The following is a 17,580-nucleotide window of genomic DNA, read 5'->3' on the forward strand; positions in this document are numbered from 1 at the left end:
GCTACACTAGCGCCTCTAGTGGCGAATTCATTCGCGATAGCCCTCATTGTGTAGTGTCTTTCTGTCCTGTTGTGTTGTTCGGTCAAGTTCATGAACTTAGATGACACAGGAGCGAAAGAACTTCGCCAAAACACAAGTACGCGAACGCCCAATTTGCTCGTCTCTTACGTCCATCTGGCTTTCTTATGGAGAGGCTTATTGTATACGATAGTATAATATATTTGGGAATATGCATGAACACATTTTTTTTTCTTAAATAACTTAACGTGATACAAAACTTATCGCTTAGTTTTGTTGATGTCACGCCCTGGTACACCTTTTTATTTAGCCTTGACGTCACTGGGCCCCATTTCCGAACATTGACGCGCTTTATCTTTGTAATTTTTTGTTTGATTGACTAAAGAAAAAATACGTTTATATATTTTTTTTACTTACAAAATTATTTTACAATGTCTAATCGAGGCGCCGCGTTTTATTCAGAACTATCTCGAGACTCGTATAAGGCCTACTGTCCATGTAGACTGCACGTTTGGCACAAAGGGATGAAACTGTCCACGATGCCGTGTGAGCTAGCTACATTACATGACGATACGTTGCGACACCGTGGTCACAGTTTGTTCCTTTCTACGCAAGAATCAAGCAAGCTGCACACAAGCGTGAAATGACAATGTTAGCGTATGAATTACGGCCTACGTGGACAGTAGGTCTAAGACTTATTTCTTTATTTTGCCCTCAGTTTTGTCAGCCACAAGGATGGGCACTGTCGACGGAGAGGTCGGAGCCGCGTTCTACGTGTCGGTGTTGACCGATGTGGACGCCAACCGGCATTACTGCGCGTGTCTCTGCTTCAACGAGACCGTAGCCATCACGCCCACCAAGCCAGCGGACGAGGTAGGATACCGTTGACGGCCGTGACAGACCAATGTCGCATCCTTTGCCATTCGAGATCATGTCTCAGTTCAGTACAACTGAGAAATAAAATTATAACAAAAAATTGAAACAACTACAAAAACCCATGAAAATAATTTTCTACCAGTCTGAAGTCGCTGCCTCAGCACGAGCCAGCAGGAGTGGACCTATCCTATAGTCGTCTACTTCACCTACATATTTTAGACTTAGATTATTAATTAGACTTCAATCACTCCTGCTGTCTCGTGCTGAGGCACCGACTTCAGACTGTTATAAAATAAAATTTTCACGCTTTTTAGTGTTAATAATATAAGATACAATAGTTTAATGTCAACTGCACGACATTTTTTATGAAAGATTGCTTTTTCTGATGCAGAGACGTTCATTATTGAGGAGTCCTGGTGCTGCACCACCCGTTTCATTTTACCATATGCATTACGACGAGCATAAATTGCTTAGCAACTGTGTTGAAGTAATTGCAATGAAACCCGTGAAGTACTTGTTATTGAGTAGTAGCTCTGTTGGTCAAATGTGGTCTTCATCATCAGTTCCACTACTAAATTATGATTTTCAAGAGCAAATGCACGAGTTACTGCTAAATATATCCAAATTACCATAGGTGTCCCTACAATATTTGAAGAGTTCTCTCGATTTCCTTAAGATCCGATCATCAGATCCTAATTTGGTGCTTATGGGACCTAATTGAAGGCATTCCTAGACGAACGCAAAAAAAAATTCAAATCGGTTCATAAATGACGGAGTTCTGAGGTAACAAATATTAAAAAAAAAAATACAACCGAATAGATAACCTCCTCCATTTTTTGAAGTCGGTTAAAAAATAAGCCGAGATGCCGCGGTTTCACGGTGGATGCAGACCGCTTCCAAGCGAAGCAACTGGAAGGGCTGATATGATGATGATGAGAAAGTTGCTAAGTATTATCGTTCAGAAAAAGTTACACGACGAATTCAGCCGCTTCCCAGACAGATTCAAAGACACGAATAACGGCTTGAACGCCGTCTATGTACACAGAGAAAAGGGGCGACGACTTCTTGTTTGTTACGTCCTAGCTCACTTTTCTGTGTCATTTTGTCTCAGCATACCATAGATACGTCTGTATCTGTCTAGTCTACCGTAAAAGGTATAATGGTAATCGAACCGTGACAATCGTGGACCGCGTCAATCGGTTTCCTTTATTGCTGATGTCATCCACATACATGAATTATCTTTAGGCCGCAATGTCTGTAGAAACTGTTGAGTTTCCAACAATAGTTCTTTGTCAAAATATTGTTTCTCAGCTTTCGAATTTGATATGATACCCATTTACGAAAGTAAGTAAGTATGGTAAAATTTTTGTCTTGCGTATTTTCCTTTGGGAAAAATCGCAACATTTCTCCTAAAGGTCATAAGGGTCATTTGCAGAAAATATGCACCCTTCAACGGTCCCAAACTTTTATATGGAAAAATATTTCTTAGGTGCGTTACATACAAATAACAACATTCATACCTTTACCTACTAAAATGTAACGAAACTGAAATGGATATTTGGGATATGTTTGTCCCAAAATGTTGTATAGAAAAATATTTCTCTGGTGCGTTACGTTCATACAAATAAAAATGTCATTCAAACAAAAATGTAACGAACCAAGATGAAAAAATTGGGACATATTTTTTCTTGTATGAAGTACGAATGCAGAAATGATTCTGAGTAAATTAAGAATAAAAAAACTACAGGTGTATATTTTGTACAAATTACCCCTAAGCGAAACAACTCCAAAGAATTCCATCGTGCTTCAAAAGGAATGGAGATGAGAAAATAGTATCATTTCCGATCCTAGTTCAGGAAATAGCTCGAGAGGAAACAATTAATCTGAGGATAGTTACTTTAGCGAGATGAGATCTGTTATTGATGGCTTTCTATTTTCGTAAAATCTTTATTATTCTTCGGTTTTCTTTTATTATATTTTGGAATTACTACTCTGTTCTATTGTACAGTCACCTACATTAATATTTGTCACAGGGGAGGCGTGCAAAACATCTGACACGTCCCTCCGGCCTTAGAAATAAAGACGTACGTTATTTATGCACGCTTTGTTCTGTCAGATATTGGTACTGGTGACTGTACTCATTGTTTTATTGATTGTAGAATTAGTGCATCAGGAGTGCGTAATTAAGAGTTATTTTGTAATCAATAATAACGTGTCAGTACTTAATCACGAAAAACTTTTTCACGAAAACTTTTTCACGAACGACTTTATCACGAAAAAACTTTATCACGAATGAACTTTATCACGAAAAGACCATATCACGAAAACTATTTCACGAAAACTTTTTCACGAACGACTTTATCACGAAAACTAAATCACGAATAGACTATATCACGAATAGACTTTATCACGAAAAAACTTTATCACGAAAACTATATCACGAATAGACTTTATCACGAATAGACTTTATCACGAAAAATTTTGAAACTTCTTCACGCTGAAACGGCTGGAGGGATTTGGATGAAATTTGGCAAAAAGTTAGTTTATAATCTGGATTAAAACATAGGATACTTTTTATTCCGATATTCCCACGGGATAGGGATAATATCTTGAAATAATAACCGCTGGGCTCAGAGTCAAGAAATTTGGTATGAAGGTAGCTGGATGTCTAGGGATAGATTTGTAACTAATGGACCCCATACATCTCTGTATTATTATTATTATTTTGTAATTTTTACTTTAATTGAATACTGTAGTTTTTAAGTATTTTGCGGTTTTCACAAGTTTCTTGCGGCGCCTTCTTCTTGGCAATGATGGTCTTTCTGAAAGCGCTGCTTGATTTGTACGAGCGAGCGAAGCGAGCGAGCAAGACGGTTCGGAGCAGAAGCGACTCGGATAGGTTAGGTTCAGAAGGCTAAGGCGGGAGCGAAGCGGAGCGTAGCTCCCGCCTTAGCCTTCGATGTTAGGTTTTTTTTATAGCAGCCCGGATAATAAAGGAAATAGATACATTAGTAACAGAAAAAAGCAATTTTAATCAATAATCGCAATTTAAGTTGCCAATAACACTATTTAGTATGGATTATGGGATTATGTATTTAGATATTATATGTAAGTATTACATAAAGAAAACGGATGAACTAAAACAATTACCTACTTTTGCTCACCTGCAACCTTTATGATAGCTACGTTTATGCAAGAAATGTGTGTTCATGCAGTTCCTCCAACTTCACACTGTAAGAACACACACAAATCACACAAATCCATCTAACTCAAGCAGAGCTCATCTTCAAATTCAAATTAATTTATTTGCGAAACAGCAATTCATAGCTAAATATAGAACAAAAATTGGTCAGGTGCGAGTCGATTTTTCTAGTGTTAAAAACAATAGGCAAACATAGTGATGACAGTGCGGATTTGACGAGCGCTTTATTAAAGTTGGCTTCATTGAGGTTTGTGGTTCATAAATTTGGCACAAAAACGAATAAACTAGACAGTCGCTAATTTTACTATCGAAACTTTTATAAAACATCATTAAAAACGCAAAACTAAAAGTAGGTAAATATTCAAACGACATAGCTAGCCGTTGCTAGGCGACTCGGCCGCCGACAGACAGACAGACAGACAGCGTAGTCTCAGTAATAGGGTCCCCGTTGGCACCCTTTAGGTACGGAACCCTAAAAAAGAAGAAGGCAATAGGAAAACTGCAATGATGTCTCAAAAACCGTTGTTTTCACTTTAAAAAAAAATAGAAAAGCGTGTTTTTGCAGGCGGATGGAAAGATCAGCAAAGTAGGTAGGCTTTACAAGTTAACGAGTAAGTCTTCTAATACGTTTTTTCTACTCGTGTAGGTACTTTAATCCGCACATTATAATTTCACAAATAAAATAACGAAGGCGCTTTTTAGGGCTGATTTAAAAGTCTATTGTCTCTGGTACTGGCTACTAATTATGCGCTAATTCACTGAATTTTTAAACTAATTTCAAACTAATTTTAACTCACCTACCTATACAATACAATTACTCTTTATTGTACACCAGAAATAGTAAGCTATACAGAAAACAGGTACAATGAGAGAAAAAAGTAATAGGCAGTCTTATCGCTTAAGAGCGGTCTCTTCATGGCAACCTTATTTCAGAATATTAAAACGCAACAAAAATACACCTACACATACATATATCGTACAATATAATACACGTGTAAAATGAATATAGGCGTGAGATAAACAGCCACATATAAATCCATACTAATATTATAAATGTGAAAGTGTGTGTGTTTGTATGTTTGATGATTGAAGATTTTATCCCTATCCCGTGGGAATATCGGGATAAAAAGTAACTTATTCCAGAGGTCAGCTACCTACATACTAAATTTCAGGGCTCTACGCCCAGCGGTTGTTATTTTGGGATTTTATCCCTGGGTATCCCGTGGGAATATCGGGTCAAAAGTTATCTACGTGTTATTCCAGACGTCCAACTATCTACATACCAAATTTCATGTATCTAAGCCTAGCGGTTGTTATTTCGAAATTTTATCCCTATCCCGTGGGAATATCGGAGTTTAAAATAACTTATGTGTTATTCTAGAGGTCCAGCTACCTACATACCAAATTTCATGGCTCTAAGCCCAGTGGTTGTTATTTTGAGATTTTATCCCTGGGTATCCCGTGGGAATATCGGGTCAAAAAGTTATCTACATTTTATTCCAGACGTCCAACTATCTACATACCAAATTTCATGTATCTAAGCCTAGCGGTTGTTATTTCAAAATTTTATCCCTATCCCGTGGGAATGTCGGGATAAAAAGTATCCTATGTTTTAATCCAGATTATAAACTAACTTTTTGCTAAATTTCATCCAAATCCCTCCAGCCGTTTCAGCGTGAAGAAGTTTCAAACATTTTTCGTGATAAAGTCTATTCGTGGTAAAGTCTTTTCGTGATATAGTCTGTTCGTGATTAAGTTTTCGTGGTAAAGTTTTTTCGTGATATAGTCTGTTCGTGGTAAAGTCTTTTCGTGATATAGTCTGTTCGTGATTAAGTTTTCGTGATAAAGTCTTTAGTGGTAAAGTTTTCGTGAAAAAGTCTTTAGTGGTAAAGTCTATTCGTGATAAAGTTTTTCGTGATAAAGTTTTCGTGATAAAGTCGTTCGTGAAAAAGTTTTTCGTGAAATAATACTAGCGCCAATAGTAATACCAATCTAATCCATATCAGAGTTATTATACATCTCACTCTTGAGTACAGGCCTTCACTCAGTAAAGAGGCCTTATATTATGGCACTACGCGAGCCCTCTGATGACTGTTAACTTTACGTACACCATTGTTCTGTAAGTGTGCAAGTTTACTGACGATTTTTTTCAAATGTACCAAATTTCATATAAATTAAATTTCCCACTTTTCCCACTAATAGTATAAATGCGAAAGTTTGTAAGTCTGCTTGTTTGTTAGTTACTCCATCACGTCAAAACCGCTGAAACGATTTAGATCAAATTCGGTGTACGGATAGTTTGAGTCCCGGGGAAGGACATAGGATTGTTTTTATCGCGGGTAATTGCATAGTTCACGCGGGATAGCGATAAACGAATGCTACGCAGACGGAGTCGCGGGTAACAGGCTAGTTTCATATAAAAATGAAATACATAATTTTATAGGTAGGTTGGGTTATTTACAATACTAGTAGGATTAGCCTAGTCCTTTATAATACGATTGGTTCGCTAACATTATAGTGCAATAGAGCCGCCAACGCGCGGGTTTCCGCTGATACTTGTTGCCAAGGACAAAATACAAATGTTGTGTTGGGGACACTTGATTATAATAACCGCTGATTCCAAACATGACGTCAACGTTGTCGATTTATTAATTTCTCGATTCTCTTGTCTGTTTGTTTTCGCGTACTTTAGCCGGTTTGTGTTAGTTTCTTCATTTAAAGCCCGCTAAGGGGCCTTTACGAGTAGCTTGGTTAAAGAAGAAAGAAAGAAAGAAAAAAAAAACATTTATTGCCACAAAACACATTAAATAAGATTTCATACAAAATAAAAGTTTAGTTTAGTTAAAGCTTGAAACCCACTGACAGCGGTGGCGGAGCGGTGCGGCTTGGCGCGGAGGCGGTTCCGGTTGTAATGTTCGAGCTAATATGAAAGAGGGCACACAGAATACCGCGCGGGAAATAAGCGTGGCGCGGTATTCTGTGTGCTCTCTTTCACTTTAGCTCGAATATTACAACCGGCACCGCCTCCGCGCCGCGCAGCACCGCTCCGCCTCCGGCGTCAGTGCAATGTGTTTCTAGTTTAAGGGGTATAAAGAGTTACATTATTATGGCTTAGGTAATACAACGCCTTTAACTATTTTATCCCATTCTTATCTGGATCGCTTAAATGCATTAGTACCTGGATGACGGAGCTTCGCTCGGACTAAAAGTCGAGAACACGCGTTTTCCCAGAGATAAGATCAAGTTAGATCGATGCTCATCCCCGAAAACCTCTACTACCAAATTTCATCGAAATCGTTGGAGCCGTTTCTAAGATTGATTGATTGATAAGATTGCTCGTAGCGTTTAAATGTATCAGATATTATTAATTTATTGCAATATTCATCATTTTGCAGGTGGTAGGACCCTTGTGCAAGGTCCGCCCGGATTGCTACCACCATCTTGCTCGCTAATCCTGCCGTGAAGCAGCAGTGCTTGCATTGTTGTGTTTCGGCGTGGAGAGTAAGACAGCCGGTGAAATTACTGGCACGTGAGGTATCCCATCTTAGGCCTCTAGGTTGGCAACGCGTTTGCAATACCCCTGGTGTTGCAGATGTTTATGGGCGGTGGTGACCTCTTACCATTAGGAGACCCACTTGCTCGTTTGCCTTCCAGTCGTATAAAAAAAAAAAAAACACGATTTATCATCATCAGGGGTCGGACAAAAAGTGCCGATGACGTCAAACCACTTATAGGATGATTTCAAATAGTATTTTTAATTTTCATAAACAATTATCACTTATCATTTATCAACCTCTTTATTAAACGATATGAAATTTATTTTATTCACTGAATTCCATTGATTTATTTACGATTATTTCGTTACTTCATTAATGCTACTTTGTTACTACATGTCACACGGAAGTTTAAATAAAAACATCATCTTGTGTGCAAGATTACGTTATTTTTACATCATCCGCACTTTTTGTCCGACCCCTGATCATCACGAAATCTAATTTAGGTAAACTATAAAATATTGCCTATACTATCTACACACTAATTAGTCGTTACTGGAGTTTAGAACTAATTTATGCAACTCTACGTGATTATTATAGCATTTTCATTGTTATCGTTGCATTGATTCATTGTAATAAGCTCACTTGATATTGATGTAATTTTTTAAAACAAAGTGACGCATGGAATATTGCAGCAGGTTTTTAGGCCAGTTTGACTTAATTTTGTTCATAATTTATAATTGTAGTTGACATAACATGTGAATTCAATGATTGATGTGCAAAATGTACGGTCAGCGGCAGAGAAATGTACCTTTCGTTTGATGTGGCCATCGCCGTTACAAGGTGGTACAGTCACCAGCACCAATATCTGACACAACAAGCGTGCATAAATAACTGATTCGACTCTATTTCTAGGGCCGGAAGGACGTGTCAGATATTTTTGCACGCTCCGCTGTGGCAGACATTAATGCTGGTGACTGTACCTTTTCTCTGCAGCGAAACGTACATTGCTGCACCAGGTGCTGTACCAGGTAAAAGGCGTGAGGAGTTAAACTAACAGTCTCACCTGCTGAAATATTCCTAATTCATTTTAAAGCACCTTATATTTACCAACAAAACATATCTTGGGTAGATCCCCTTTTTATCTATCCAGTCACCGTCAATAATTCCATGTGCAGTAAAAATTAATTTACTCACAATCTCCACGCATATCTACGTGCCCCGAAATACAGGGGTCGTAAACATGCCTCCCCCTCAGTTTCAATATTAAGAATCCTAATTCATGATTCAGAGTCACGGAATCCCTTATCTTGGGGGTGTACCGTTTGTATGACTGTGTATTTGTAATCTATATCGGTCGTATTGCCGAACTGATACGATTGTTGTGAAGGATTTTATTCAAGCATCAGAGGGAGAAACAGCGTATCTAATCTACTCGTAATGTAAAAAGATGTATACAAAAGATGAGTTAATGTTTTCTTTTTAAAAGCTATTATTTAACGTGCAACGTTTGATTGTTTAATCTTGTAAGTCGCATTTAACCTACTTCTAGTGTCGAAAATACAAACTGAAACATAGATGCACAGAAAAATCAGAAAAAGAGACCAGCGCTGGGAATCGAACCCAGGTCCTCAGCATTCCGTGCTGTGTGTTATACCTCTACACCACCACTGGACAGGAGTACAGACACAAATTTCTTCTGTGCACCAGATATCTCAGCTTGTTTGTTTTCTTATTTAGTCACTTAAGCAGCGACACCGGGTTTCCGGGTGAGCGGCTAGTTCCAATGGAGTGTTGAAAGTTTCTCGATAAAGGCTACAACATAGATGTCGCTAGTGTCCATTGTTGAACAAACTGTTAGAACGTCACAATGAACGGCAACTCGCCACCTGCATTCAAACTTATCCAAAACTACTCAATTCAACTCTATTTCATACAAACTTCCTGCCGTCATGGCGTGACCTAGAGGCCGGTAATTTCTAAGCATGTATATAAAGCACCCTCCACCTGCTAGATTTGATCGTCGCCTTCCGCCCCGACTTAAAAAAAGGCAACGCATTATGCGCGCTCGCCGACGACGTGACCAGTAATATGAACTGCATAGCTTGAGGATATCATGATGAGAGGCGGCGGGCGCGGAAGCGCGAGCGGTAGCGGGGGATGGTATCTAATCTACACTACAGTCGCCATTATTATTTATTGTAAACAGCGAATACGCCCTTATGGGGATTAACAGTACGGTCGCGCCTATATAGATGTTTTTGAATGCAGATACAACTCTAATGTTAGTAATTACTTAGTACTACAAGATAAATAGCATATTTTGGCGGCAAGATATGTACATCAATGAAACTTTGTTTATAACTTTATCTTGGCACTAGAAATGAGGATTTGCCAAGTCCTACCAAAATTCAGCACAAGGGGCAATTCCTCCCAGGGGGCAGGGGCAGAGGAGGAATAAAAAAAAAAATTTTACAAACTAGGCGAGTGAGGTGTCATTTTCTATGTATTTTCTTGCACTGAATCGAATGAGGAAATCGGAATCGGCTCTGAATTCTATAACCACCTTTACGGCATTGATTTAAAAAACTCGCTGTTTCTACACTGCTTTGTCCTCAGTTAGTTTGGAAGCCACCGCACTTGCGTCACACTCGCATGCCCTTGTCTTGCATGCTGCGACTGCGACATGTGCACCGAGCTACCCAAGCTTGACATTCACTGGTGTTAGAATTGAAAACAAAAAGAACCTATCAGTTGCCTTTAATCCATCACCGATAGATGAAAGCTTGTTACAATACAATAGGTACAATACAAATATTTTTTCTGTAGATTTATAAATAACTGGCTCGTCAACCGACGCCCCCTAATACATTATTTACCGTCATTATTGAATAAGAAAGCTTTGGGCGTTAGTAGTTCCGATTGATTAATGTTTCGGTGATTGCACAAAATCGGAATTGTGGCTGACCAGTGAAATATTAACTAATATGAAGAGAATGTTTTTTTTTTGTTTTATTACTCGTTTTTGGCGGACGGGCGAGTCATAGTTGGCAAGAGTTCGATGCATTCTATTTGCATGTAAATCGACACATATGGTGATACAATAGGAAGGAATTTCAAAAACGCAGGAATGCACATGTACCGAGATAGAAAATGGAAAGTTAATTGGAGTGATACAAAAAGCACTCAACTGGATTTGTCTTTGAAACATGATTCATCATCATATCCGCCTTAGGACGTCTACTGTTGGACATAGGCCTCCCTATAGGTCTCCAGTTGCTTCTGTTAGAAGCGGCCAGCATCCACCATGACCCCGCGGCTTCAACCAGGTCATCCCTCTCGCTAGTGGTCGTCCTACACTGCGCTTGCCGAGCCACGGTCTCCACTCGAGAACTTTTCGGCCCGAACGGCCTTCTGTTCTCCGTGCTATATGGCCTGCCCAACATAACATAAACAGGATTAATTATAAAAAAAAAACAAACGATACGAAATAACATCCCAAAGTAAATTCACGAACCTGTACATACTCTTTTAGCAATTGGAATTAATGTATATATGTCAGCGAAATCTGGCTTTCAAAGTTCTACTAACCTGTTTCCTCAAAAAAGCAAGTAGAGTATTTCATAGGAAGCACAACATATACAACTAACCTATTCTATTCAAATGTATCAAAAGTAATGCAATGAGTCATCCGATCCGACCGAATTGCGGGCACTAACGAGATTTACAAGTCGCCAACAGTTCGTTTAAACAACCTCGAAACCATCCTGCATAAAAACAAGATTCAGTATCGCCTGCCTTTTATTGAAGCATTTGCGATTTCTTTTATCTCGAACACGCATTAAAATAATTAGAATAATCGATTTAGCCGCTGCAACGGAACGTCCTTGGATAGTGCTGTCTCTACATGCAAATCTATAGGTATATCTAATCTATTTATATTTATAAAAATGAATTCCTAGGTCCCTTGAGAACGACTTAAAACTCGATATTATCCAATAAAAAAAATGTAATACTTTGTACAAGGTTACAGAAAAAAAAAAGTAGCGCAGACTAACACTAATAACTTTCATGATGTAATCTTATTGCGTTTTACAACTTAGGATTTTTTGCAATTCACGGTGTAATTTTTGGGGATTCCCACGGAAATTTATGCGAAATCCCGGGATTTCAATTTAATTGCTAGGCCTAAATAAATGGTTAAATTTTTGCGAAATCCCGGGATTTCAATTTAATTGCTAGGCCTAAATAAATGGTTAAATTTACGCGCGCGAAGCCGCGGCTAAAGACTAGTTGGTTATATGATCTGACCGCAAAAGTTATGAGTATTATATTTAATAGACCGTCAGCAATTCTGTATAGTAATTGGAGCGTGATTGTGTATAACAGAAATAAAGGGGATTTTATCTTCAATTCCTAGTTTTCGAGGACTCATAGCGTGTCATGTGAGTAAAACAATGAAATACATCGTTAAAAACAATGAAAATAAATTCTGTTCATTGAACTGCTGCCTTATACTTTGTTTCTCCGCTACCAATCTTACACTCTCAATATTCCTTAATGTATGCAATGCAAAGCTGCATTCCTCATTAAATTAACAAACTTTTAAACGAAGTATAAATGGCAGATCTTTTTTGCATGAGTACGTAAAATTTCACGTTTTAGTTCCGCTCTTATCTTACAATACAATACAATATTAATAAAGTAACTCTTTATTGAACACGAACACATAGTAAGCAGTACAAAAAACACAGGTACTTATATAGCTTCAGAGCGATCTCTTCCAGGCAACCTTTACAATAGACACATAAGTACATACATATTTATTAAAGAACTAACAGCATCTATTCATACATTCAAACGTGATTATACATCTATAGTACATTGTGTCTTAAGGGCGGTAAACAAGGAATTAAGAACGAGAGTCTATTAGAAGCCCGAAGTCGAAGAATGAGGGCTTTCATGAGTCAATGTTCGTAATTCTAGTACCGCCCGTGCGACACACAATGTTTTTCATCACATTGCGAGTAAAATTGTATATTTGTAAAAGAAAAACTAATATTTTTTCAAAAATTGCTGATACCGCTGACTACCCTCTTGGCAGCGCCAGCCTCCGCCATGCAGTATCACACTCATTGACCGACTTTGGGCTTCATGACAACGAAATTAGTACGGGCAATGACTCATTTACCGACCACGGGTTTCATGACAAGCACATTAAGGTCAAGGGTTTTATTTGGGGGGTTGCAAAGGTAAGGTAGCCTGCATGTTTCGACACTGTTTACGAGCAAGTGTGATGAAAAATATCTGAGTGACTCGTAAAATTCGAATCAAAACATTAACACCTCCCAATAAACATAAACTATGAACTCGTCTCATCATTAATGCGTGCATAAAAGTGGCCGTAAACGTAAATGAATGGGACCACTATTTACGTAAGTAATTGGCTTTTTAACTAGTTGTTTTGCTGCCGCTACAATTGTGCAAATACACTGCAATTTGATACGCGCTGCACACATAACTAAGCACTGCTGGAATACTTATGCGTGAATTTAAGGTATAAAGGTCTATCTATGGATTGGATATAATAGTTAAAAGCATAAACCTCTAGATATATATTGCCTTTAATTTCCTGTTCATGTCATATAAATAGACGGTTACACTAATGTGTTATTAGTATTACTAGTTTGTAAGTTTCGTTGTTTCTGTCTAGGTCACTTTGAACACAATCAAATGTAAAGGGACGAGTAACCTCACACTTAATTAAAAATAACATGTCTTCATATAGTCCTGCTCCGTGGTCCTGCCTGTATAAAGAACCTACAAAAAAGTTGGAAAGCTTTATGTCGAGATTCTGACGTTGTTTAAGAAATATGTAGCTGTAAATACATGATATTACACAATGCTACATAATGTTAAACAGCCCACAAAACATGTAAATTAACACCGGAAGCTAAACAATTTAAAGGTCAAATGAATTAAAGTTGGCTGTTAAATTGAGACTTAATTATAAACAAACGCTCTGTCTGTAGTCACTTTTATTTCTCGTATTTTGTAGAGCTATGTGGGTGCCAAGTGCCTGTGATTAGAAGAAATTGTTTGCGTGTGAGTCACCGGGACGACATGAGCGTGTCTCCTGTTTTATAATGCGTGACGTCATATTGACAGCTGTGACGTCATTCTTTGCTCTGGTAATGAGCTTGTCGCGGTCTTGTGTATGACCACATAGAGCACTTATAGTACGTATAAAAATTATGCGAGTCGGCATCCGTACTACCACCACCTTGTGACAGAAAGACATGTTGAAAACGATTGTGATTCCGAGTGCGTTAGAGCCAGTAGGGCTACTACGAAACTCGAAACTCGAAGTTCGTATCGTACCGTCCCTCTCGCTCTCGTATTGAATAGCATAAGTGTCAGAGGGACGAACTTCGAGTTTCGAGTTTCGTAGTAGCCCTGCAGTACTGCTCATACATTTTTCGTTGGAGTTTGATTGTAGTTGGCAGTTACGTTGCAGGCTTAGGCAGAGTGTATTTGATATCAAGTAGAAGTAAGGGACAACGACTAGACATTATAGGATGCTGATGACTATTTTTAGGTAAAATGGAAGTACTTTAATCTGGTGATAGTTGAAACTCCGTGAGAATTAAAGCTTACTCATATCGATGCCATTGTTGTGCTGATAAATGATAATGTATCATTGATTGATTGAGAAAGTAATAGCTATCCTGATAAGAGAACGATCACGTCACAAATCTGAATGGAGATAACGCGACTAAGTGATAAATTACACTCGATTCTCGCAGTAAAATGCACTTTATCTATACATTAAATAAGTATGTAGGTGACCCAGTCTTGTTCGTTGTTAAGATTGTTTTTTTGGAATCTTTTTGTATTTTTTATTTCAATTCCAAATTTTTACTTTTACGGTCATCCCGTAAAACCTAAATTAAAAATACAAACTGAAATATAGATGCACAGAAAAAACAGAAAAATAAGACCATCACTGGGAATCGAACCCAGGTCCTCGGTAATCCGTACCGCGTGCTATACCGCTACACCACTGATGGTCAAAGACCATCACTGGGAATCGAACCCAGGTCCTCGGACCATCAGTGGTGTAGCGGTATAGCACGCGGTACGGATTACCGAGGACCTGGGTTCGATTCCCAGTGATGGTCTTATTTTTCTGTTTTTTCTGTGCATCTATATTTCAGTTTGTATTTTTAATTTTTGTTCGTTGTTCTTTTGTTGTTTAAACGTGTTTTATTTATAAAATACACTGATTTTAATAAGACGTAAAACTAAAACGCAAATTAAATGTGCGGACCTACATATGAACCCTAGACTCCAGATTACAAGTTCAACATATACCTACCGCTGGACCACCTCGCTGATGGCAGAGTTATCGAAATTATCGACATTATTGCGCGGGACATTTACACTTAAAAAAAAAGGCATAATCGAGTACTAGTTTTTTCCTTTTCCTTTTTTACTAGTAAATTTCGTCGAAATCGTTACAGCAGTTTCCGAAATCCCGGAAATAAATATACTAGAACTACTCGAATAAAGTACATCACATATTTCCAGAATGAATTAAAGTCCCTCGCGATTTTTTTACGGATTCTTTCCTTGCAATGAATGATTAAAATTTAACCAATATTTAAACATCATTCGGCAATAATATTAAAGAAAGAAGTCTTCAAAAGTAGTCAAGTTGTTTTTTTTTCGACTAGATGGAAAACGAGCAAGTGGGTCTCCTGATGGTAAGAGATCACCACCGTCCATAAACATCTGCAACACCAGGGGTATTGCAGATGCGTTGCCAACCTAGAGGCCTAAGATGGGATACCTCATCTTCTTCTTCTCTTTTAAAATATGGCTTTTCTGTCCTAATTAATAGGACAATTTCGCCAGTGTCAAGTTAAACTCTCTTTGAGAGGCACGTTGTACGGTGATTGTAGTTTTTGCAACTTGATAGTAAAATTCCAGAAACCACGTGGAGACCACTTGCGCATTAAAAAATGTCAGACACGAGAGCAATATAGGATTTTGGGATCACTGTTCACTGTTAAGGTTAATCGCCGCATAAAACACTATCAAAATTATACTTCAACTAGCCAAAGAAACAGAAATAGCAAAATTAGATATTGTCTACATCCGCCATCTTCGAATGCTACAAATCGAATCCCTGGGATACCTCAAGTGCCAGTAATTTCACCGGCTGTCTTACTCTCCACGTTGAAACACAACAGTGCAAGCACTGCTGCTCCACGGCAGGATTAGCGAGCAAGATGGTGGTAGCAATCCGGGCGGACCTTGCACAAGGTCCTACCACCTGCTTGTGAGCAACGAAGCCAATTAAGAATGAACTATTCTAACATCGTAAAACAAAACGTATACAAGAAAACAGGGTTTAGTACATTGTAATGCGTTCTGGTCTCGTCTCCCTTGTTTAACAACTTCCGCTGAGGTGTCTGGCACTGGATAGTGCAGTGGAGTAACAGCCTATTCATTTACGACACGAAAGTGGCGTTTTTTATGTTTCCGTATCTCAGTTGGCAAAAACGGAACCCTCCCTTTTCGCGGGATCGCGTGGAGATAGGTATCAATCAATCAATCAAATCAATCAAATACTTTATTTTACATAAAAACATGGTGTACAAAATAGCAAAATCAAGCTGAAATTAAATACTCAGGCAGATCTACCCCTCGGAAGGGAAAAAAATCAAACCTCTAAGTCAACTCGATCAGTCTCGATCTTTAAACAAAAGGTTGTTTCTATACAAATCAAATTGTTGTCATTTTGATCATACTCGTAATAAATTTAAATGTGGTAACTGTAAAATAAGGCAACTTAGAATAATTGTTCTCCGCTGATACTGCCAATCGGCCTAGCGGTGTGTGGACTAAATCCGCACGGAACAATTCACATCAGTAAGAGTGACAGGGCAGATTCCCAATTTTTTTTTTTTAATTTGTCATCTACATAGAACCAAACATAAACTCAACAGCTGCGGTTTATTATAATGTCCATATTTGATCCATATCTGGTAAGTCTTAGACACGTAGTCGGTTTAGCGGTGCGTGAAGTTGTATACATCCGTATGGGACGGGACAATTCATAAGACTGACAATAAAACTGGCCAAGAGCGTGTCGGACACGCCCGAAATAGGGTTCCGTAGCAATTACGAAAAAAATAAGTAATATTTTTATAAGGATTTCGTATTTTGTACGGAATATTCCAAGTTTAGGTATATTTTATACCTTAGGCTGCTATTTACTCTTAAACTACTAAAATTCTCAAGAAAACTCTAAAATACCCTAAAAAATTTTTTTTTTCAATTTTTGAATGTACTACTTTGTCGGCATAGTTTACATATATATTCGTGCAAAATTACAGCTTTCTAGAACTGATAGTCCCCAAGCAAAGCCGCGGACGGACAGACAGACAGACATGGCGAAACTATAAGGGTTCCGTTTTTGCCATTTTGGCTACGGAACCCTAAAAAGCGAGATATTGCAGAGATGTATGGACCACGCCGAGGGTAACGTTGTATTAAGAGCCCGGAAGTCATTCATTTGCTATTTGTATCTTAATACTTACCAGCTGAAAAATGCGCTTTTTGGACGACCGGATAGCCCAGTGGGTTAGAGAACTTGTCTACTTACGTAGCTTGAGGTCTCGAGTTCCCCGGTCGGGGCAGATATTTGCATAAATGCGAATGTTTGTTTTAAAGTCTTGGATGCTCATTATGTATTTAAGTATGTTTATCCGTTGCTTATTAGTACCCATAATACAAGCTTTGCTTACTTTGGGATTAGGTCAATTGATGTCAAGTGTCCCGTGATATTTATTATATTTATACCATAGTTTTCCATGTCCGCTTGATCTTCCGTCACGTTAAAGGCAAAACTCACAAGTCTGTCCAGACTGAGGGTTGTAAAGACGCGTAAAGGAAAGCCCGCCACATCTAAGGGTGGAATTT

At 38.4% G+C, this 17,580-nt stretch overlaps 1 protein-coding gene across 1 annotated transcript in view; it reads left to right on the plus strand.

Moving 5' to 3' along the window:
* Positions 1 to 17,580, plus strand: part of Sbf (SET domain binding factor) — a gene marked incomplete in the record, with an annotated part of 92,408 nt that overhangs the window by 9,124 nt on the left and 65,704 nt on the right. The window contains 1 exon segment of the mRNA XM_074098689.1: positions 737 to 891. Coding sequence (XP_073954790.1) covers positions 737 to 891 — 155 coding nt within the window.

The sequence above is a fragment of the Choristoneura fumiferana genome, chromosome 15 (assembly GCF_025370935.1).
Source record: "Choristoneura fumiferana chromosome 15, NRCan_CFum_1, whole genome shotgun sequence".
NCBI lineage: Eukaryota > Metazoa > Arthropoda > Insecta > Lepidoptera > Tortricidae > Choristoneura > Choristoneura fumiferana.